Source organism: Phyllostomus hastatus, unplaced genomic scaffold (assembly GCF_019186645.2).
Source record: "Phyllostomus hastatus isolate PE091 unplaced genomic scaffold, TTU_PhHast_1.1 phas_contig_58, whole genome shotgun sequence".
In the NCBI taxonomy this organism is placed as follows: Eukaryota; Metazoa; Chordata; class Mammalia; order Chiroptera; family Phyllostomidae; genus Phyllostomus; species Phyllostomus hastatus.
In genome coordinates this window covers 2,452,167-2,475,444 of record NW_025333916.1, presented here as the reverse complement: position 1 = coordinate 2,475,444, position 23,278 = coordinate 2,452,167, and the positions used below count along the sequence as shown (strand labels likewise).

Below are 23,278 nucleotides of genomic sequence, written 5' to 3'. Positions count from 1 at the left end.
TTTAAACTAAAGGACAAGGTGATGGTCTTTTAGGACAGAAAGTAAGGTACAAGAAGCCTCACAGGACAATTTGCATAATACTTGGGAAAGTCTGGAAAGTTATTTTTTTTAGTTCTACTATACCAAGTGATCATTCTTTCATTCTCTAACATAGCTACTATTTCTTATCCCTGCATCTTTATATAGAATCCAAAGATTTTTCTGTAATAAAATCAAGCTAATTAGATTCTAAAAAAATCATATAAAGCACTCTACAAAGCCACTATAATCATTGTCTAAAAACATAATTCCAATTGAGTTTTAAGTATTTAAAATATGATGCCTTAAGAATTTTAACATAATTTTGACATTTTCTCAAGATATTTTTGTTGTATTATTGCCTAGTAAGCCTCCATTTAAGCATTCAATAGCTTTGTTTGTATTTTTAAATTGAGTCTTGAATTTAAGTAACCTGTTTGATACAGGTATCTATATTAATATGCTTAAATATATCAATTCAGAAATACTTTAAATTATATTTTGCATTATTTGCTAATTACTCAAAGTTTTAACAATTAAACCACACTGCCAGCTCATTTGTTTCAGATGAAATATAAAAAAAAAATCATAAAAAATTAGTTGCTTTTCCCTCTCCTCCACAAAACTGTCAGTTATAAAGCTAAAATATTTATGGACCAAAAGATCATTTCCTAATCAGAAATAGTCATGGTGCGGAGAACAGTTATGTCATTTAACCCTAGTACACATTCTTGATAAATCTTAAGAAAATGAAATGTATAAATCAGCATACAATCTACACAATATTTTCATTAACTACAAAAAAATTACAAAAGGAAAATTATATGTAACTTACTATATTGTATACAGCTGTAAAAGTTCTAATTTTACTAAGTCACTCACTCTGAAAATAATGAACAAAGCATTCACACTCCAATTTTCCACAACTTTACACTCTGAATATTATTTTCTAATTAACCTAAGCAAAAATATTTTCTTTATAAGCAAACAGGCCACTGCTTTTAGTAAGAATCATTTATTGTATATTATGAAAGTGATGGGTTAATTGGTACAGTACTGTGCATAATCTCTCATCCTTGAAAAATTAAACACAAGTGGATAAAAATGCAAAGCAGTATGAGCATGTCAAAGACAAAATTTAGGCATACTTTATAATGTTCCCTGTTATATCTATGTACTAATGTTCTTCTCCATTGTGTTTTAATAAATTTATGGCTTATTCTTTTTCAATGTAATTGCTGACTTCTTACAAGTTATGAACATATTTTCCATCAATTAATGTTACATACAGTTTTAGATTTCATTCAACTCCACTAATAGTTGACTGAAATACTCAACTTAATGTAGAATTAAGAAAGTTAGAGTCCATTCCACTGCCTCAAAAAATTTAATACTGTTCTTTTACGAAATCTGCACAATAGGATATAATGCAATGTCTTAGCTACAAAGTGATAAATTAAAAATGCCAACCCTGATTTGTTTTAATAAAAAGCATTACATTTATTTTTCTTCAGTGCTATCTTATGGAATAAAATCATTTATAGTAAATGTAGTAAAAAGTAAAAAGGTTAAAAAATGTGTACTGGCACTAAATTGTTTTATCACTTTTATATTTAATTATAAATAAGATATTTAAAAATTGAATTATTCCGGTTATCTGATATATCAAGAAAAAACTGATCATTATTCTTCAGGGTAACTATATAAAAGAGAAATCATTGCTAGAAAAAAGAAAAAAAAAAAAGAAAGCCCTGTTTTGTATCCATAGTGTAAATTTTAGACCCAAATGAATAAAAAAATATTAAAAAATACATCTATGAACAAACTTCTATAGTTTGCTCCCACAGCTAAATCAATAGGGACACATTTAAAAATATTAGAATATAGCAATATATTTGTCAAAGTTAAGATTCAAATTTGTTACATCACAGCACACATCCAAGAATGAACGTATGCTACGAGTCCAAAATTCCCACTGAATATAACAAAATAAAAATCTGCGAATAAATATAAGGCATTCTAAAATATCAGCAGAAAACCAGAGTCTAACAAAAATTTCAATGATCTAAACTTTACTCTATAGATTCATATAGTCTTCAAAATAGATTTAGTTGTAGTGCTACACATTAATTATATTCAACTGCTTATCAAAATATCCTTTTTTTTCTGGTAGCTAAATGTTACTACTTAAAAAAAAAAGTTAAGTGCTTGAGGGAATAAAAATGCAGCAGAAAATTACAGGAGCCCACATATCCTTTTTCTTAAATTTAATTTGTCATATATAAGGTTTTTATATACAATCAGTGTGCATTGTAACAGTTTATATTAAAAGTCAATCAAGTTTACCTAAAATGTTACCTGGCTGCATAGCACATTTGACATTATTGCCCACATGAAAAGGGAAAACAAATGGATTTACAATAACTTTTGGCCGTTTTGGATTCTGAAAGTGTTCATACACCTACCCTTTTAAACCAAATGCATCTGAAAATAATGTTTCCAGAGCATGCAGTTTAAATCTTACATTATTATCTCAGTATGTTCTTACTACAAATACAATATTGACCAAAAAACAAAAAGAAAAAGGAAAGAAATAACATGTATTTAATAAAATAGTCAATATAAAATGAGGACTAATGGAATTAAGTGGCCCCTTTCCCCATTTTTTACATTCTAAACAATGATTCCATCACGACAAATCATTAAAAAGTGTTATTACACTGATTTTTTTTAAACAATAAGAAGGCCTGAGTTGGTAGGGAAAGGAACAGTCAAAAAAAGCCTGAGAAAGGGAAGGAAGGAAAGCTCATTTAATCTATTTACAATAATTTACAGTCAATTCTTTTTGTGTATGTAAAAAGGCATAATAATAGATCACAAACAGGAAGTTCCTGGCTATTTTACAGATATAAGTACAGAATTTAAATATTCAAGCTTGTGATGAAAAGCGGCAAGGTGGTCGCAGTGTACAATGTAAACAAGTAGCTTTGGAAAGTGAACAAAATCCTTGAGTGTTTTTTCTTTATTAAGAAAAGAACTCTCTTTCATTCCTTCCTGAAACATGATCACAGGTCAGAGTAAAGTTCATATACAAACATAATTTAAATGGAGGTCAGTCTAAAATCACTGACTTAAAAACAGTTTTATCCAGCCTACATGGAAGGGCAGTGTTGAGGTCCCTGTAATAGTAAACATTTTCAATTTCTTTAAAAAAGAAAAAAAAAAGTACTACAATTATTTGTAGTACAGTGCAGCATAATCCTTAAATATAAAAATATTTTCTCTTCTGTTGGGATAATAGACCTTGCATCCTGGAAAGAAGTAACAATACTGCTACTGATAGAAGATCTGTTTATATCTTTCAAGTCATGTAAGGCAATTACTGTGTTGGTTTATGATATATGGCTAAAAGAAAAGTCCAGAAAGACAACACATCAGTTTTTGTTATGTTTTCCGATTACTCCAGGTATGCTCAGGTGTACTTTTGTGTTCAATTGAGTGTTCAAATGGAGATCTGGAGCCATAAGGAGACCTCTGATCTAGTGGTGATCTAGGCCCACTACTGGAAGGTCTGTGGTCCATTTGCCAATCTGAGTGATACCTATAATCCCTGGAAGATTTATGATGTGTATATTCAGAACTTGACCGATGATCTGAATGAGAGCGATGATCTGAATGAGAGCGATGATCTGAATGAGATCTATCTTTTAAACTTCCTTCCAAATTTGACCTGTGATCTCTACTCCTGTGATCATCCAGTTTTCTGTGTTTCTCTCTATCACTGTAATATCTAACAAAAGAGAAAATAAGAATTTTAAATTAATAATGCAAATTAAATGTCTCCAAATAAATCTTATTAAAAATAAAACAAAAATACTTTAAAGCATACTTTTAATTGTATACAAGATCAGTGTTTCATTATAGAACTTTATAAGTAAGCTTAAAAATCACTGGAAATACCTCTGCATGAATTTGATTCATAAAACAGCAGTGAACTATATAGACACCTCAGATAGCATCTAATTTTACATGCTCATTTTATATTGGTTGCTACTTTTTATGTTACGCATCATTTGTATTAATGCATCTTAATTATCTGGAAGCTGGAATTAAGATAACTTACAACTATCTAGAACAGACTTGAAATCAGAGCCTTGTTATGAGTCTCTAGCAGGACAAACTAGCTTTCTAAAAGGCAGTCTAGGATGCAGCAGTTTGCTAAAAAATAATTACAGCAGTTTAAGGAAAAGTCATCTTTAAAATGTTTCTCTTTTTCAAATAAAGTACATTGAAATATCTACTACTACAAATGTTTTTTTTTATTTTGTGCCCTTCTCTAATTTTAAGAGCAATGCCATATTTGATATATTTATAGTATGACAGTGCTTCTCACAGAGAAAATATTGTAGTGAGTACAATTAAAATACAAAGAAAATATTTCAATTTCTTTATTTCTCATCTTTACTTTTATTCATTTGTATTTTGCTTATGGTGACAATCATTAACTAGTGAAAATATTCCTTTATCAATAAATGAATAAATAGTGTTATACTGTATTAGATTCAGGTTGTTTAGTGTTTAAAAGCTTAAAAAACAAAACCCAATACAATAAACAAATAAAACATCCTGATTTCAGGACCATCCCAGATGCTGTGATTAAATTTAACTGCAATAAGATGTTTTCAGATAAATTTCCACCCCGCCCCCGTTTTTTTAATTGAATGGAATAAAGAATTTCCTCTATCAAATTTCATCCATATTCCATCAAGCTTTTATTTTATCCTATTTTATTTTGAAGAGTTTTTCAGTTAATCTTCTCCAAAAGTAACAATGAATCCCATGACATAGTTATAGAACTCCCTACACTTTCATCTCTTACTGTACTTTGACCTTAAATTTATAATTTAAAAAACAGTTCTTAATAAGAATGTACTAGAATTCATATTTTTCTTATTTATAAATAAACCTTATTCTCATACAAGGCTTGCTTGATTACTTTATGTTTGAAGAGGCCAAAACGGTCAAATATAGTAAATAAAATAAAAATGAGAAAGACATGAATAAACAAAATTTAAAAACTGATTGTCAAATTTACCTGCTGTCTTGCTTGTAGTGATCCCAGTCACGATGATCTTTGCCATTACTGAAAGAGGAATAGGGTCTTTTCCTGGAGTCACTCTTTTTGTAAGAATCTCCCTGATGTCGGTCTTTATGATGATCATGATACTGAGATAAGTGTCTATCAGAAGAATAACTGTCCCTGCTGCTATCATCATGATTTGTATTCTCTTTTAATCTTTCCACCTCTGTTAGATTAAAAAAAAAAATCCAGCTTTTGTTTATGACTTCCAAAAAGTACATGGTAAAAAAAAGTAACTTTGCAGCTAGATTACAAGGACTCATGTTTTAACTGCATCTAAAGAAAATCATTTCCTAAATATAGGTAGTTAAAGCATTTAGAAATAGCCTATTAAAGTAGTACCAAGACTTACAAAAGGGTTACTTTATTCTGAAATGTGAAAAATCACAACTGAAATATATGAGGTCTATTTCCTTCTCAGACAGACAATTTCTGTCTAGTTTTTGTGATTCTTATACAGAAAAAATACATTATTGCATTCTAAATTCATTTTTTAAATTTATCATCATTTTAACAATTTATCATTTCAACAATTATTTTGTAATTTTTAGAAATCGGTAAAAGGTGATTTATGGAAAGGTTAATAATAAGAAAAAAATTATTATTTAAGATAATAGACTCATCATGCAGGTATTATCTAAAACAAACACCCAAAAGGAAAACAATTTTTAAATTTACGTTCCAAAACAATAATAAGATTGACTTACCTTGATTTCTAATCACTTGAGCATTCAAGTTGCTGTTCTGGTCATTATTTTGCTAAAATACATGCAAATATGTAAGAATCTTGTAAATGGCGTCAAAACCATTACAAAACAGGAAAAAAAAACACCCTAAAAAAAATCTCAAGGCTGAAAGAAGTCCTTATATAAGATATTAGAACATATAAATGCAGCATTTGCAGATATCTTTTTTAAAACCTAAAGTATTTGTCTTATGACTTATTAAAATAATTTTAGATTTAACAGAAAAGCTGCAAACTAGTACCCAAGAGTTACCATATGCCTTTCTTCCAGTTTCTCCTAATGTTAGTATATTATATAACTATGGTGTAATGATCAAAACTGGTAAGTAGTTAACATTGGCACAACACTCTTAACTGAACAATACATTTCATTCAGATTTCACATTTTCCCACTAAGATTATTTTTCTGCTCTGGGATTCAATCTGGAACTCCATTTAACACTTAGTTTTCATATCTAACTTCCTTCAATGTGGGACAGCTCCTCAGTTTTTTCTTGTCTTCCATTACCTCAACATTTCTAGAGTACTAGACAGTTTTTGTATAGAATACCTCTCAACTGTTTGACATTTTCTTGTAATTTTCTTGAGATTATGCAACCCACACAACTCATGTACCTTTTCTGAGGACATTCTATCAGGTGGCTCATGATATTGATATTACACTGGTGATATTAACCAGTGTAATACTGATTGCTTATTTACAGTGGTGTAGGGGAGGTTCCTTTTCTAAGTTATGGTTTTTCTTTGTAATTAATAAACGTCTTGGAGTAGATAACTTTTAGACTGCTAATATCTTGTTTCTAATTCAGTAACTCTTTTACATTTATTCATTCAATTCTTTTCTAAGGAAAAATGTCTGTTTTAGTAACATAAATAAGAAAAAAAATGATGTGTTAATTTACCTGAGATTCCTGCCGTTTTTTAATAGCATGCTTATATAACTTATGCAATTTTCTTGCATCAAATTCAGTAAACTTAGATACGAAAATCCACAGGTTTCTAGACGAAGAAAAGGCAAATTAGTCTGGTGGGAAATATCTGCTTTTTTTGTAATTCCCTCTACAGAAACAAAAATATACACAAACTTTACCCTCTATAGAATAAAGTCTAAGAAGATTATTTCTAGTGTTTTTTTAAAAAACTTCATATATGGGTATAACTCTAAATGAAACTAAACATTAGGTTTTCCAAGTCCTTTCATTTTTATACTTTTTCGAGTGAAAAGTAGTAATCAACCCTAATTTGAAACCAGATATGTAAATTTACACATCAGGAAGGGACTCATAATATGATTCAGATTAGTTATAAAAGGAACAAGTTACATTAGTAGTCTGAATAAATATAGCATTAGTAATATAAGCTTGTGAAAAAAAGAGTCCTAAATAATACATTAAGAAACAATTGTCATTTTATAATTTTGATGTAATGGTCCTGAGAATAACATGAACAGACACTATGAACCATGGACATCATGGTATCTTTAGGCCTCTCTTCCCACCCCAAGGCAAGAATTAGTAACTGATCATAGTACTCTATCATGATAAACTCAGGTATGAGTGTTTCGCAACACACCTTCATCAGTGAGATGCCACTCAGGTGCCACTCATAATCAGCGACACCTGAGTTGAAGTTTATCCGTTACTACTGAAGTAGTAATGATTTCACATATTCACAATTTTTTCTCAAATGTTTTTCAGTCGGTATTTTAAAATATGATTTTGAATCTTGCTTATATAAATAGGGTAGAGAAATTACTAATTAACCAATGATGGAGTTTGGCATATTACCCAATATAAACATTTTTAATGAGTCAATTTTAAGAAATGAAAAAAGAAAAATCCTCTTTGTATGAATAACAGCTACCCAGAAAAAGCCATCCTTCAATGACATTGATGGAAGGGAGAAGGTCTGAGAAAGCAAAAACCCTTATCTGGAAAATTACATTCTATTTTATGGGAAGAGATTACATAAAAGCACTTACTTTAGAGACTTCTAAATAGCTGACACAGATTTCAAATATCAAGCACCTATTGCTTATGACTACAAAGCACACATTAAGTTATAAGTTAAAGCCTGGAATGAGATACTATTGATAATAGGTGCTTTATACAGTTTTTATATTTTCAAAGCTCTTTTCTATTTTTTTTTTAAAGATTTTATTTATTTATTTTTAGAGAGGGAAGGGAGGGAGATAGAGAGAGAGAGAAAAACATCAATGTGCGGTTGCTGGGGGTCATGGCCTGCAACCCAGGCATGTACCCTGACTGGGAATCGAACCTGGGACACTTTGGTTCCCAGCCCGTGCTCAATCCACTGAGCTACGCCAGCCAGGAGGGCTCTTTTCTATTTTTTAATCCACAAAAAACCTTCAGGTAGGCATAGTAAATATGGCACCCATTTTTAAAAATGAACAAGCAAATGAAGTAATGAGGCTAAATGACTTACCTAAATTCATATAGCTAAGTAAAGCTAGAACACAGGGCTTCTAATTCACTTTCCACTAAGATAAGTAATTCCCAACCTTTTGATTTTGACATCAACATGTAGGAATGGCTGCTGGCTAGTAAATTACTAAAAAATTGCTAGGTGTCAGTAAATTTTAAAATGTGTAAGCCTGTGAGTTATGTATTAACCACAAAATTATCCCAGCACATGTGCATATAGAGGTGAGTAATTATTCTAGAAGAATTCGTGTCAGTGTTCTTATGTCAGTTGTGGCTTTTTCAGTGTGTTCTCTGTTTCATTAATTATATAAATTATCATTAGTATAATAAACTTATTTTATGAAGGTTTACTTCAATGCAGCATATACTGATACTTATCCTTCATCAATATTTTTGTCTCTAATTTTATAAAAACAAGACTAAAATTGCATTGCAAATTAAAGAGCAGTCACCCATACGCTCATATTTAATGGACACATATATGCATAATACTCTCACAATTTCCTTCTATAGTGATACTTCATAGTCTGTGAAGTTGGAGTACTGATATAAATTACAGTACATTAGGCATAGAATCTAATATTATCAGGCTTTTTAAAACTAATGGAACACTTTAACAATACATACGCAGAGATTTTCTTAATTTTTTTCAGTATCATAAGTTTTCAAACATACATCAAAGATAAAAGAATTGTACAATGGTCACCCACATACCTACCACCTAGATTTTAGTATTAACATTTTAATATGTTAGCTTCATGACATATCATTTCATACATTCACCCCTCTGTCAATCCATTTGATTTCTGTTTGCATTTCAAAGAAAAATTCAGGTATTAGTATTTTTCCCTCTAAGTACTTTAGCATATGTATCATTAGTTGATACCTGTTTACTTTCTTTTAAAGACAAAATATACATAAAATAAAATGTACAATTTTTAAGTTTACACTTGCTGAGTTTTGCTAATTAATACACTGTATAGTCCCAAAACATACCAAGAAAGTTCTGTTTTGCTTTTTCACAGTCTAATAAGTTCTTTACTAATGGAGAGTTTTAACAGACAATGGATAATAAATGGCCCCCAAAATTGAGAAGCACTCTCTAGACTCCATTACCCCATATAATTCATTATCAATGAAGTCAGGGTAAATAAAAACTAAGGGGGGAAAAACAAAGACAAGTTGCCCAGCTGGATAAAAAGAAGGATCAAACCTTTGGAGGTAAAGGCGAACATGAAGAAATAAATCTCCCGGGTACTCATCTCTTTTGTTTTAGCGGTTTTCTCTCCTCACTCCCCTTCTAATAAACTAAATCCAAAATAGCATTATATTTGTACTAGTCACAATATAATTTCACCAAGATGTTTATTTCTTATCTTTCTACCTAAGTAAAATAGATTTTCTTTGTACAACTTCGAAAATATAAACTCTAAGTTCTAAAAAAGTGGTAGATAGTACACAATGAAATAGTTCCAGATAGAAACCAAGCTCTTTTAAACTAAAAATACAAAAGACATTTAATATAATCCTTAAATTAACTAAATTTAGCTTTAAAAATAATTCACTGCATTGCCTTTATTTTCCTAATTTTATCAAAGATAAGTGGCAATCAAGACATGTTTGGGAGCCACTGACAGAGAAAATTTCACTTTGGATTCTGAATATAAAAAGATTCTCATCAAAGCCTAATGCATACAAGGTCTGTCCAGAAGGTATCCAGCCATGTAATATGAAAAATAAAGACATTTATTGAAAAGATACAAGATACAAGAAACATAGTACACAGGACAAGGACACCTCAGTCTCCTTTAAAGTAGGTACCTTGGGACCTCACACAGTTCTCCCAATCATCATCAGCTGCTGTGTCATGTTTTCCTGAATCTCACCGATGGTCTGAAATCTCTTCCCTTTCAAAGATGATTTTACTTTTGGAAAAAGCCAGAAATCAAAGGGCACCAAATCTGAGCTGCAGAGGGGCTGAGTAACAGGGGTGATTTGATGTTCTGCCAAAAAACTGCACAACAGTGACACACGAGCAGGTGCATTGTCATAATAAAGCTGCCAATCACCAGCTGCCCATAGCTGCAGCCCTCTGAATCATCAAAATAGTTTTTGTGGGAGACTTCCGGCAAGATGGACGCACCGTACCTCCACGCACAACCAAGATTGGAACAACAACAATTTAGAGGCAGAATAACACTCAGAGCTGACAGAAAATTGATCTGAATGGAAGTCGGACAGCCAAGAAGTTGAAATAGACCTGTTTATCTAGACCGGTAGGAGGGGCGGAGACAAACAGCAGGGTATGGGTTGCGGAGCGGTGCAGAGAACAGGGAGAACTGGGCGCATAAGGCAACTGGGGGCACATAAGGCAACTGGGAGCGCATAAAGCATCTGGGGCGCGCGAGATTGCAGCAGGTGGACCCTGAGTGAGTACTCAAGCAGGAGCCGGCAGACCCAGTGAGGCAGTGATTGTGGAGCAGGGCAGGGTGCACAACCAAGGATCCCAGGAAAGGGACTGAGATCCCACGGAGAACAGAGCTACTGCCATCGTTCCCTTTCGACCCCGCCCTCACATACAACATCACAATCTAGCAACTGGGGTGCCCAGCCCTGGCGAACACCTAAGGCTCCGCCCCTCACCGTAGCAGGAGGAACCAGACCAAAAGAGAGAGAGAGAGAGAGAGAGGGAGGGAGAGGGAGAGGGAGGGAGAGGGAGGGAGAGAGGGCTCAAACAGAAAAACAAATCAGTGCCCCAGAACTCATCCTTTTGAGCGACCAAGAGATAGCTAACCTATCAGATGCACAGTTCAAAACACTGGTGATCAGGAAGCTCACAGAATTGGTTGATTTTGGTCATAAATTAGATGAACAAATGCAGGTTACCATAAAAGAAATGAGGGAAAATGCACAGGGAACCAATAGTGATGGGAAGGAAACTGGGACTCAAAACAGTAGAGTGGACCAGAAGGAAGAAAGAAACAACAAAACAGGAAAGAATGGAGAAGTAAGAATTCAAAAAAAATGAGGAGAAGCTTGGGAACCTCCAGGACATCTTTAAACGTTCCAACATCCGAATTATAAGGGTGCCAGAAGGGGAAGAGGTAGAGCAACAGATTGAAAATGTATTTGAACAAATAATAAAGGAGAACTTCCCCATTTTGACAAAGGAAATAGACTTCCAGGAGGAAGGACCCTTCCTCCTTCCGGGAGGCTCAGAGAGTCCCAGAGGAGTTGGACCCAGGAAGAAACACACCAAGGCACATCATCATTACATTAGCCAAGGTAAGAATGAAGGAGAGAATACTAGAAGCAGCAAGAGATAGGGGGACAGTGACCTGCAGGGGAGTTCCTGTCAGATTGTCAGCTGATTTTTCGAAAGAGACCTTGCAGGCAAGAAGGGGATGGAAAGAAGTATTCCAAGTCATGAAAGACAAGGACCTATATCCCAGACTACTCTATCCAGCAAAGCTATCATTTGGAATGGAAGGACAGATGGAGTGCTTCTCAGATAAGGTTGGGTTAGGGGAGTTCATCATCACCAAACCCTTATTTTGTGAAGTGTTGAAGCGACTTATCTAAGAAAAGAAGATAAAAAAAAACAAAAAACATGTATAGTAAAAGGACAGCAAACTCACAATTATTAACAACCACATCTAAAGCAAAACCAAAAGAAACTAAGCAAACAACTAGAACAGGAACAGAACCACAGAAGTGGAGATCACATGGAGGGTTAGCAACAGGGGAGTGGGAGGAGGAGAGAGGGGGAAAAGGTGCAGAGAATAAGTAGCATAGATTGTAGGTAGGAAATAGACAGGGGGAGGGTAAGAACAGTATGAGAAATGTAGAAGCTGAAGAACTTACAAGTATGACACATGGGCATGAACTAAAGTGGGGGAAGTGGGTGGGAGAGAGTGTACAGGGTGGAGGGGAGTGAAGGGGGAAAATGGGACAACTGTAATAGCATAATCCATAAAATACATATTTAAAAAAAAGTTTTTGTGGAGAAATGTTCAAGCTTAACATAAAATTTGATGCAGATCTGTTTCTCTTCACTCAGTCATTTTGAATGTGACAGCCACACAGTACACATGTTCATTCAATAGTACATACCACTTCCAATGACTAGTACAGTGAAGGCATTATTGTTTATACATGCACATTAGTCTACTCTCCTTGTCTGCCCGGTTACATAGATGCCACGCAAACCATTCTCATTATAATAACAATGGCTGGGCTTTTTCTTTCTGGACAGACCTCATATAACTAAACTTTACTGTATTCTTGTTCTCTGGCTTTAAGCTTTCGGAAACATCAAATGACTTGAAAGGACTTGAAAAGGATGAAATAACTGTTTTATGGTATTTAAGGAAAGTGTTAAAATCTCCAGTCAGTATATATATTCCAACCAAAAATAAAAAACTAAGCCAGAATATATGAATGTAGTACTTTAGGATTATTCTCCCCCATTCCTCATAATATATCTTATCATTATCATTTAGTAAGTAGAAAATATGTAGTGCCTTAAAATTTATAAAGGGCTTCAAATACAGATGTCATTTCACAGATGTTAATACCAGGGAGCTCAGAGATACTGGTAACTGTTCAAGGCCACAAAGCCCAAAACTAGCCAAGATGAGGACTGAGCGCATCTTCTAAGGCCAATTCTAGTGAATATTTGGTGGCATTATAGGCACACGACTTCAGGCTATTATTACTGTCCATGCATGGTTTTAGTTTCTTTAGACATAATAGCATAGTTTCACTTGCTTCCAAAAGCCTAGTGACCATGACCAACTTCCTGTCTCCTCTCTCTAAAAGGAGTCCTAGTTGAATTTAAGGAGAAAGGAAACAAGTGCAAAATTTTTTTTAAAGTTTAGATTAATCATAATCACTCCTCTAGAAATGTTATTATAGTTTTTTGTTTTGATGTGTAGCTGCACTGCATATAGCAAAGAAATCAGCAGACTAATAAATTGATATCAGGGACTGGTTTGTGTTCATTTTATTTTTTTCCCAAACTTGTGTAATAGTTTGGTTTAATACTCATCTGGATCTGGTCATCATTAAGTGATTTGTACAGTATTACAGCAGTTTAGTTACAATTTTAATATCAACTGTGTTGCTACTGCTTCTACAATAAGGGGGAAAATAAAATTGTGCATTTTACATTGCTTGAGGATATTAATTTTTACAAGGCTTCATACTCATACTCCAAAGATGAATTGCTAAATATATATAATAATAAATGTGTTTGGCACACTAATCTCTAAAGATATTACTGGGAATAATTCGGTGAATTGATGATTTAAAGAAATAAAACAATATGAATTTTAATGAAACAATTTTCATTATCTCTTATTTAAAGGCAGAGATACCAACTGTGATTATTATGATGCATAATTAAGTAATCGCTCATAAATAAAAAAGCTTTAAAGAAAAAATAATAAAAACAATCCTCTATCTTCAAGTTACCTCTCTAAACATAACTGTTATTAAGTTTCAAAAGTAGAAAAATAAATTGAAATATATGAGACAAGTAGATGGCTACATAACCACAAATTGAACAGTTCCTGAAAAGTATATTACTTACTTTCTCCACTGTTTGATTTGTTCAGGATTTGTATACTCTTTCAGACATTCCGTGATATGGTCTCCAATTTTTATTAAACACTGTCTAGTATGCTCTAGTTGTTCTCTTTCTGAAAGGCCTTTCTCAGGCCTATCAAGTTGTTTCAAAGCTGCTTTGACAGGCCTCATTCTTTCTTTACACTGTAAAAGAGAAAAATAACATAAATGCATGTATCAAAAACACAAACTCAACAAAGATCTTTCAATGATCTTTACATGAGTAAATATAGCATTGTTTGATGTTAAAATAAACATTAAATCTCACCTCACAGGTCTTAAATACCCTCTCAGATTCTCTTTAGAAAGTAGGGCTTTCATTAAAATTTAAAATCAGTCTTTGTGTAAGTAAACACTTTGGATTTCACTTACCTTCTATAAAAATGGTACTTCTTACAGTGTAACACATCATTCTAAGCAGTCTTAAACACAGAATGTTAAAATACAATAAAATACATCAGAATATAACTTAATGTTCTATTAACAGAATAAAATATAAAAAATAAGGAGCTTTATAAAATAAACTGGCAAAGCTTAATAAAAATAGCTACAAGTATAAATTGTCTGTCTTCTAAACCTTTGGGACCAAACAAAGTAGCTAATGATGAATTTTGTTACTTCCATATTTTGATGGTCATTGAGTTGGGGGTGGTCGACAGAAACCAACCTTTTCCTTGGCCTACATATCACGGGCATGCTGACAAAGGGACAATATACTAAAAACTGTATGATTCAGCTAAACTCTAATCTCTGTAATAAAAACCTATACCAAAACCAAACAAAAAATATTACTAAGAAAAGGAAGTTATAGATGTTTTATTTACATATATAAATGTAAAACAATATAATAATTATATCCACTAGTAGCAAGTTGGGTTATTTAAGGAATGTAAGGATGAATTAACTACAGACAACATATTTAGTTGATCCAACACCATTCATTTTATAAAAGAAAGCCTCACATCGCTGCTGTTCAGGGCCATTCTTACAAAAATTCAACGTGCATATATGTGTTAATTTGTTTCTGAGTGCTTTATTGTTTTATTGATCTATTTGTCTAAATCATGTTGGAAGTTTTCCATCTTTTCTCAAGAATAATTTAAATAACACTGGAATTTTATATTTCTTAGTTAAAATTAGGACTCAGCAAGATCTGATGCCTTTTTTAAAAAAGAAAATCTTTATTATCCTCTCTAATTTTTAGCATTATTCATACCTGTTCTATACATTTCTTGTTTCTTGCTCAATGTTTGTAGTTTATAATCTACTAAAAAATTATTTATTTGATATATGTAAGTTCAATGTACAGTATGTTCTAGGCATTGTTCTAGACTCAGAAGAACAATAAAAGAAGGAAATAATCAGGATCAGAGCAGAAATAAATGACACAGAAACTAAAAAAACAATTCAGAAGATCAATGAATGCAGGAGCTGCTTTTGTGGAAAAAAAATAAATAAAAAATAAAATAAAATAAACAAAACTAACAAACCTTTAACCAGACTCATTAAGAAAAAAAAAAAAGAGGACCCAAATAAATGAAATCAGAAATGAAAGGGGACCTGGCTGGTGTAGCTCAGTGGATTGAACGCGGGCTGTGAACCAAAGCATTGCAGGTTGGATTCCCAGCCAGGGCACATGCCTGGGATGCAGGCCACGGCCCCCCAGCAAACGCACATTGATGTTTCTCTCTGTCTCTCTTTCTCCCTCCCTTCCCTCTCTGAAAGTAAATAAATAAAATCTTAAAAAAAAAAAAAGAAATGAAAGGGGAGAAGTAACAATGGATACCATAAAAATACAAAGTATTGTTAAGAAATTACTATGAACAACTATATGCCAAGAAATTGGACAACCTGAGCAAAATGGATAAATTTCTAGAAACATACCATCTTCCTTCCAAAACTGAATCAGGAAGAAGCAAAAAACTTGAATAAACCAATAACAACTAGTATAATTGAAGCAGTAATCAAAAAAATCCCAGTACACAAAAGCCCTGGAGCAGATGGCTTCATAGGCTAATTTTACCAATCATTCAAAGAAGAACTAACACTTATCCTTCTCAAACTATTCCAAAATATTCAAGAAGAGAGAATATTCCAAACTCTTTTTACGAGGCCACTACTATCCTAATTCTAAACCTAGGTTAAGACACAACAAAGACAGGAAATTACAGGCCAGTATCTCTGATGAACACAGATGCTAAAATCCTCAACAAAATATTAGCAAATCAGATCCAGCAATACATCAAAAAGGTCATATACCATGATCAAGTGGAATTTATTCCAGGGATGCAAGGATGCTAGAATATCTGCAAATCAATAAACGTGATAGATCACATAAACAAAATGAAAGACAAAAATCACATAATTGTCTTAATAGATGCACAAAAGCATTTGATAAAATCCAGCATCCATTTATGATAAAAACACTCAGCAAAGTGCGAATAGAGGGAGCATACCTCAACATAATAAAGTCCATATACAAGAAACCTATTGTCAACATCATACTCAATAGGCAAAAACTAAAAGCATTTCCCTTAAGGTCAGGAATAAGACAGGGGTGTCCACTGTTCACTATTCTTATTCAACATAGTACTGGAAGTCCTAGCCATAGTGATCAGACAAGAACAAATAAAAGGCATCCAAACTGGAAAAGGGGAAATAAAGCTATTATTATTCACAGATGGCATGCTAAATACACAGAAAACCCTATAGGCTCCACCAAAAATCTACTATATCTAATAAATGATTTCGACAAAGTAGCAGGATACAAAGTCAATATTTATAAATCAATGGCATTTTTATATTTCAAAAATGAACTATCAAAAAAACTAAGAAAATAATCCCATTTACTACTGCAACAACAACAACAACAACAAAACAAAGTACCTAGAAATAAATGTAACTAAGGAGGTAAAAGACCTGAACTTGGAAAACTAAAGGACACTGAAGTAAGAAATTGAGGAAGATGCAATTAAGTGGAAGTGAATACAAATAGTGTTCATGGACTAGAAGAATTACTATATTCGGCCATGTAAAATGTGCAATCACATTTTTGAGAGGATTATACATGGGATTATTATACCCCATTGTATGTAATCATTATACCCATGTATAATGAGCATCCTTATTTTTCACTCAAAGATTTAGGCAAAAGAGTGTGTATTATACATGGCAAAATACGGTAATGTCATTAAAATGCCCATGCTGCCCAAAGCAATCCATAGCTGCAATGCAATTCCTATTAAGATACCAACAGTGTATTTCACAGATCTAGAACAAATATTCCAAAAATTTATGTGGAACAAAAAAATGACACAGAATAGCCTCAGCAATCTTGGGAAAGAAGAACAAAGTTGGAGGGATCACAATATCTGATATCAAACTATACTAACAAGGCCACTGTAATCAAAACAGCCTGGTACTGGCATAATATCAGACACATAGACCAATGGAACAGAACAGAGAGCCCAGAAATAAACCCATGTCTTTATCGCCAATTAATATTTGATAAAGAAGGCAAGGACACACAATGGAGTAAAGATAAGTCTCTTTAATAAATGGTGTTGGGAGAACTGGACTGGCACATGCAAAAAAATGAAACTAGACCACCAACTAATACCATATACCAGAATAAACTCAAAATGGATAAAAGACTTAAATACAACTCATGATATCATAAAAATCCTAGAGGAAAACATAGGCAGTAAAATTCTGGATATCTCACATAGCAATATTTTACCCATATATCTCCCAGGGCAGGGGAAATAAAGGAAAAAATAAACAAATGGGACTATATCAAATTAACAAACTTCTGCACAACTAAAGAAACCACCATCAAAATGAAAAGGGAACTGACTGTATGGGAGAACATATTTGCTTACAATTTATCCGACAAGGCTTTAATATATAAAACGCATAAAGAACTTGTATGAGTCAACAGCAGGAAGACAAATAACCCAGTTAAAAAATGCGCAAAGGAACTGAATAGAAACTTCTCCAAGGAGGACATAAAGACAGCCCAGAGACATATGAAAAAATGCTCAATATCACTAGCCATCAGAGATGCAAATTAAAACCACAATGAGATAACAACTCACATCTATCAGAATGGCCATCATTAATAAATCAACAAACAACAGGTGCTGGTGAGGTTGTGGAGAAAAGTATACTGTTGGTGGGAATGCAGACTGGTGCAGGCACTGTGGAAGATGTTATAGAATTTCCTCAAAAAACTAAAAATGGTACTGCCTTTTGACCCAGTGATTCCACTGCTGGGAATACACCCTAAGAATCCTGAAACACCAATTCAAAAGAAATGAGGCACCCCCATAGTCATAGCAGTGCTATTTACATAGCCAAGATTTGGAAACAGCCTAGTTGCCCATCACTACATGAGTCTATACAAAAACTGGTACATCTATACAGTGGAATACTACACAGCAGAGGGAAAGAAGGAATTCCTACTTTTTGTAATACCATGGATGGAACTGGAGACTAATATGCTAAGTGAAATAAACCATTCAGCAAAAGACAATATCATATAATCTCATTTATAAGAGGAATCTAATAACCAAAATAAACTAATGGCAAGAGAACTAGAGACATAGAATCAGGCAACACACTGACAACTAGCAGTAAGAATGTTGGGGGGAGGTGGGGATGATTGAAGGTGAAGGTAGATTAGTCAAAGAACACATATGAAGGGACTATGGACAAGGACAATGGTGAAAGGACTGATTATGAAGTGGGGGGCACTCTGGGTTGAGGTGCCAAAAGGGGGAAATGTGGGACAACTATGATAGCATAAACAATAAAAAAAATTTTTTAAAGAGCAGTAAATAAAAGAGACCCTGCCTTTAAGGAACCTGCACTCTAGTAGAAAAGCACCAATAAATAAATAAGACATAATGTGTTAGATGATGACAACTATAATAAATATATGACTATATATTTAACATAATATATATTAATAACTACAATATATGAAATACATAGTAACCACAAATCAAAAATCTACAGGAGCTATACAAGACATAAAGAGAAAGGAATCCAACCACAACAATACAGAAAGTCATCAATATACAAGAAAAAACAGCAAGAGAGTAAGAAGGGAACAGAGAACTACAAAAACAATCCAAAACAATAAAATGACAGTAACTATACCTATCAATAATTACTTTAAATGTAAATGAATTAAATGCTCCAATCAAAAGATGGATAAAGATGTGTTGCATATATGCAATGGAATATTACTAAACCATAAAAAAGAATGAAATTTACCACTCGAAACAACATGGATGGACGTAAGGGATGCTAAGCTAGGTGAAATAGGTTGGACAGAGAAGGACAAATGCCGTATGATTTAATTTACATGTGAAATCTAAAAACAAAATAAACCAACAAGATAAACACAAATTCACTGACACAGAGAACAAACTGACGGTTGCCAGGTGGGTGTGGGGCTGGGGGACTTACTGAGAGGATCACGTTGTAAGTTACATAAATACCTAATCACTATGCTGTACTATGCTATACACCTGAAACTAATATAATGTTGAATGTAAATGGTAATTTAAAAATAAAAGTTTAAAATAAATTAATAAACCCACTGGGAAAAGACAAGATACAGTCTCCCTTACTTTGATGAAAAGCACTGTTATACAGGTTCAGAAACTGAAAGTTTGAAATTCTACAAATTCTACAGAGGGAGGAAAAAAGTTCACTCTAAGTAGTCCCTAAATGCTTCTCCTTCAAGTTTTTAATTTATTAAGAAGTTTTTCCAAATTGATTCTAAACTTAAGATACCTTTCAAATATACTGCTTTTATCAACCTGAATTGCAGTACCAGCAAATTCAAATAAATTTCTAAATTAAGAGCTCCAAAAAATAAAATTGCAATTTAAATGTTAGAATTATTACAAATAACCAGAAAGCCTACTACTACTTACAATGCTGAATGTTTTCTGATCCAGCTCTTCTGATTCTTCAGATATGGGAACTGGTTCACCACTTGCAGTGATATGAACTAGAGCATCTGACACTGAAGACTTCTTGGACTTTTCCTTGCTATCAGACTTAGATTCGCTTAACTGAAGAAAAATTGAAAATAAAACAAAAACAAAAACCCAACAATAACAAAGGCAAAATGATCAACACTTCCAGAAAACAATTTCTCTATTATGGTCTATAGTTGTTTATTCACATTTAATTATTCTTATCTATTTTATTTTTTCTGATTTTATTTGGAGAAGCCAAAAATAAAGCTACTCTGTTATGTCACCCTACAGGTATTTTAAAAAGAATTTAAACCTATTTTTCTCTTCTACAAGATACCCACATGTTTTTAACTCAGTTACTAACACTAATTTGGGCTGATAGGCAATTTATTCTCCTAAAATGTAAACAAGCTGAGTGCTTAACTTTCTAAAGTTTACATTATGATTTGCATACCTTTTCTTCCTTTATGTCTTTTTCTTTCTGCATAGCTTCTATAGCTTCTTTTATTTTGTTTTCTCTTTTTTCTTTAAAATCTTTTTCTTTTATATCTTTCTTATCCTCTTTTTCTTTTATCTCCCTTTTAAGTTCTCTTTTATTTTCCTTTTCTTTTGCTTCCCTCTTTTCTTCCGGTTCCTTCTTTATACAAACATCTGGCTCAGGTTTTTCTTCACTGTCTCTTTCTGTTTTAATTTTTTTATTTGGATGTTTCACAGAAGTGATCTCATCCTGGAAAGTGCAAGTATGGCCAATGTATTACTAACCAAATCTTTACAAAAATTATTTTTTTTGCATGACTATCAATTGCATGTATGTGGATTCTGAAATAACCAGAATCCCATTAATAATGATACATGCAATGTCTTCTTAAAACAACTAATGTAAGCCAGTCCCATTCAAAATTCAAAATAAAATTAAAGGAGACAGAACCTCATTCAAATGGCAAATGTTTGAAAAGGAAGGACCTTTGCCCTCTCTCTCTAGTTTAGTATATTATAATACAATATAATATTGTATTAGATGAGTAGAATACTGTTCTATAAATGAGACTACATAGTAAACTATATAAAAAAAAAAAAAGAAAAGAAAAAGAAAAAGAAAAAACCCTCAGAACCAAAAGTAAAATTCCAGGCTTTAGGTCAAATTTCAAATGTAAAATATATCAAAACACGCCATGTTGTTTTTTATATAGTAGGTTGCTTTTCTGAAACACATTCTTACCTTATCATCTTCATCTGACTTTTCTGAGGGCAGGGGAGAAGAATCGCTCTTTATTTCCTCTTTCACTTTTATAGACTTCATTGCTTTATTCTTCTTGGCTCTAGCTTTTCTCCTCTTTGAACCTCCCTAAAAATAATTATTTTTATTCTAATCAACTCCATAAATTCCATTTATAAAAAAACTTCTTAAATTTTTAATCAAAAAAGCCTACGGAAACATATTTTTACCCAATCCTTGTATACCAAGCTCGGAGAGTCAATGAAAGTCATATAGCTTAACAAAAAGGAATTAAGAGAAAAGTAGAACTAGAGAGAGATAGGAGGGTTTTTCACTCTCCTAAGGTATTATCCTCATCTAAAATTAATGCTACCAGAGACAGCATTAGAAATAATTTTCAATGGTACATAAGTAGTTATGACATTGTGGTCATAGGTAAACTTGTAAAGATTGCTGTAGTTTCCAATCACCTCTCTTTTAGTGTCTTTTTCCTACTTTTGGAGTCTCCTCATACATAAATTCACTGATCTTTAATGATGTTCCTTAGGCTTTCCAATGTCTCCAAGTAACACAGTAATGGAGGCCTAACCTCTCAAAAAGCACTCTATTCTAAACAAGTTGCACTACTTCCTCTCCAAATACTAGCAACCACCCCCCAGCAAAACCTAATCTCACTTCTGAAAGACATGACTCATCAGTGTTAACATGAATGCTGAGAAAATTTAAGGCAAAAGTACTACCACATTTAAATAAAGATACTAAATTACAAGAAAATATACTTATAAGTGCATATTAACCAAGATGTCTAGTGTGATTTTTAACTGGTGTGCTGCAATAATTTTTAAAACATTCAATACCTGACTGTTTAGTCAGGAGCACTGACCTCTTTTCCCTTAGAATGTCAAATAAAAAAATGACAACAGCCAACAAAATAGCCATCTGGTGTGAATGATTCTTAAGTATACCTATTATGTTTTGTCAGATCAGCAAAAAGTATATGTTTTTGGTGTGCCACAGAATTTTAGTAGTTTGTGTGTGCCATGAGATGAAAAAGGTTGAAAATTGCTGGTCTCGGGTAATCAGTAAACTAGACTTATCTTACTGAAAAGTAAACTGCTCTTAAGTATCTGAATTTTAACTTACTGCACCAGAAAGTCGCTGAGCTTCTTTCCTTGCAAGATCTTTACTAAGTAATTTGATGAGGTAGTCTGCACGTGTCTGCAACTGTTTTGCTTGTGGTTTTTTATCAGGATCATCAGGGAGAATCTAAAAGGCAATTTTTTTTCAGGTTGTTTTTAATTAATAACATGAAAAATTTAAAAGCTAAAAACTGTTCACTCATTTTTAAAAAAATATATAATTCACTAACAAATCATAAATTCTTTAAATTTATCGATTTAAAATGTGAAGTACATTTTAAAAAATTATCTAGGTCAGATCTGGTTTCCCTAGAAAGAATCCTAAATAAATACATAAGAAAAAAAAAATCCCTCTATCTGAAATAAGCACACACAGTGTAAAGTTAGAAATTTCTTTCAATGTCCAATAGTATATTTAGCATCCAGTGTTATTAAACATTATGGTATTCTTATAAAAGTATATTTCCTATAAAGTATATAAAACTTCCAAGAATATAAAATATCATCTATCTAGAAGATAATCTACAACAGGCATTGTGGGAAAAATTTTACAGTGGGAATCTAAACTATACAGTGTTGCTTTATAGTATCAAATGACAAAAATATTAGTATCTGAAGGTTCCCATTTGTTTGTGAAGTAAAAACATAAAATGGTAACTTAAATGATAAGAATAAGGTGATGCCTCTGTGTTTTCCATTCTAGGCAACGATTTTCACTAAAATAGTGACATCAAATCACCAAAAATCCTAAATATTGTTTGTTATTAAAAAATTATAAAGTATTTCAGAATCCTTTTATTGCCCTTGAATTAATTCAGTTAATAATGGAATAATTTACTTTTAATCTAAAGAAAAACAAACCTATGTCTTAGTAACAAAAATATAATTTCAGAGGTAAAGCAAAATCTCAGAGATCATTTTTATTCAATCCCTTCATGAAAACAGGTTGTAA

General features: G+C 32.6%; 1 protein-coding gene across 2 annotated transcripts in view; it reads right to left on the bottom strand.

The window, feature by feature from the left end:
- Positions 1-1,014: 1,014 nt before the first annotated feature.
- CHD1 (chromodomain helicase DNA binding protein 1) overlaps positions 1,015-23,278 on the bottom strand; it is an 82,294-nt gene continuing 60,030 nt past the window's right edge. Inside the window, exons 29-37 of one of the 2 annotated variants that reach the window (XM_045847810.1) lie at positions 22,331-22,453; positions 21,191-21,316; positions 20,426-20,698; positions 19,924-20,064; positions 13,941-14,119; positions 6,806-6,902; positions 5,866-5,917; positions 5,114-5,324; positions 1,015-3,808 (exon numbers count right to left, since the gene is read on the bottom strand). In XM_045847810.1, coding sequence (XP_045703766.1) covers positions 3,463-3,808; positions 5,114-5,324; positions 5,866-5,917; positions 6,806-6,902; positions 13,941-14,119; positions 19,924-20,064; positions 20,426-20,698; positions 21,191-21,316; positions 22,331-22,453 — 1,548 coding nt within the window. In that variant the 3' untranslated portion in view covers positions 1,015-3,462. The remainder of the gene's footprint in view (positions 3,809-5,113; positions 5,325-5,865; positions 5,918-6,805; positions 6,903-13,940; positions 14,120-19,923; positions 20,065-20,425; positions 20,699-21,190; positions 21,317-22,330; positions 22,454-23,278) is intronic. The other variant, XM_045847811.1, reaches the window with a different exon arrangement.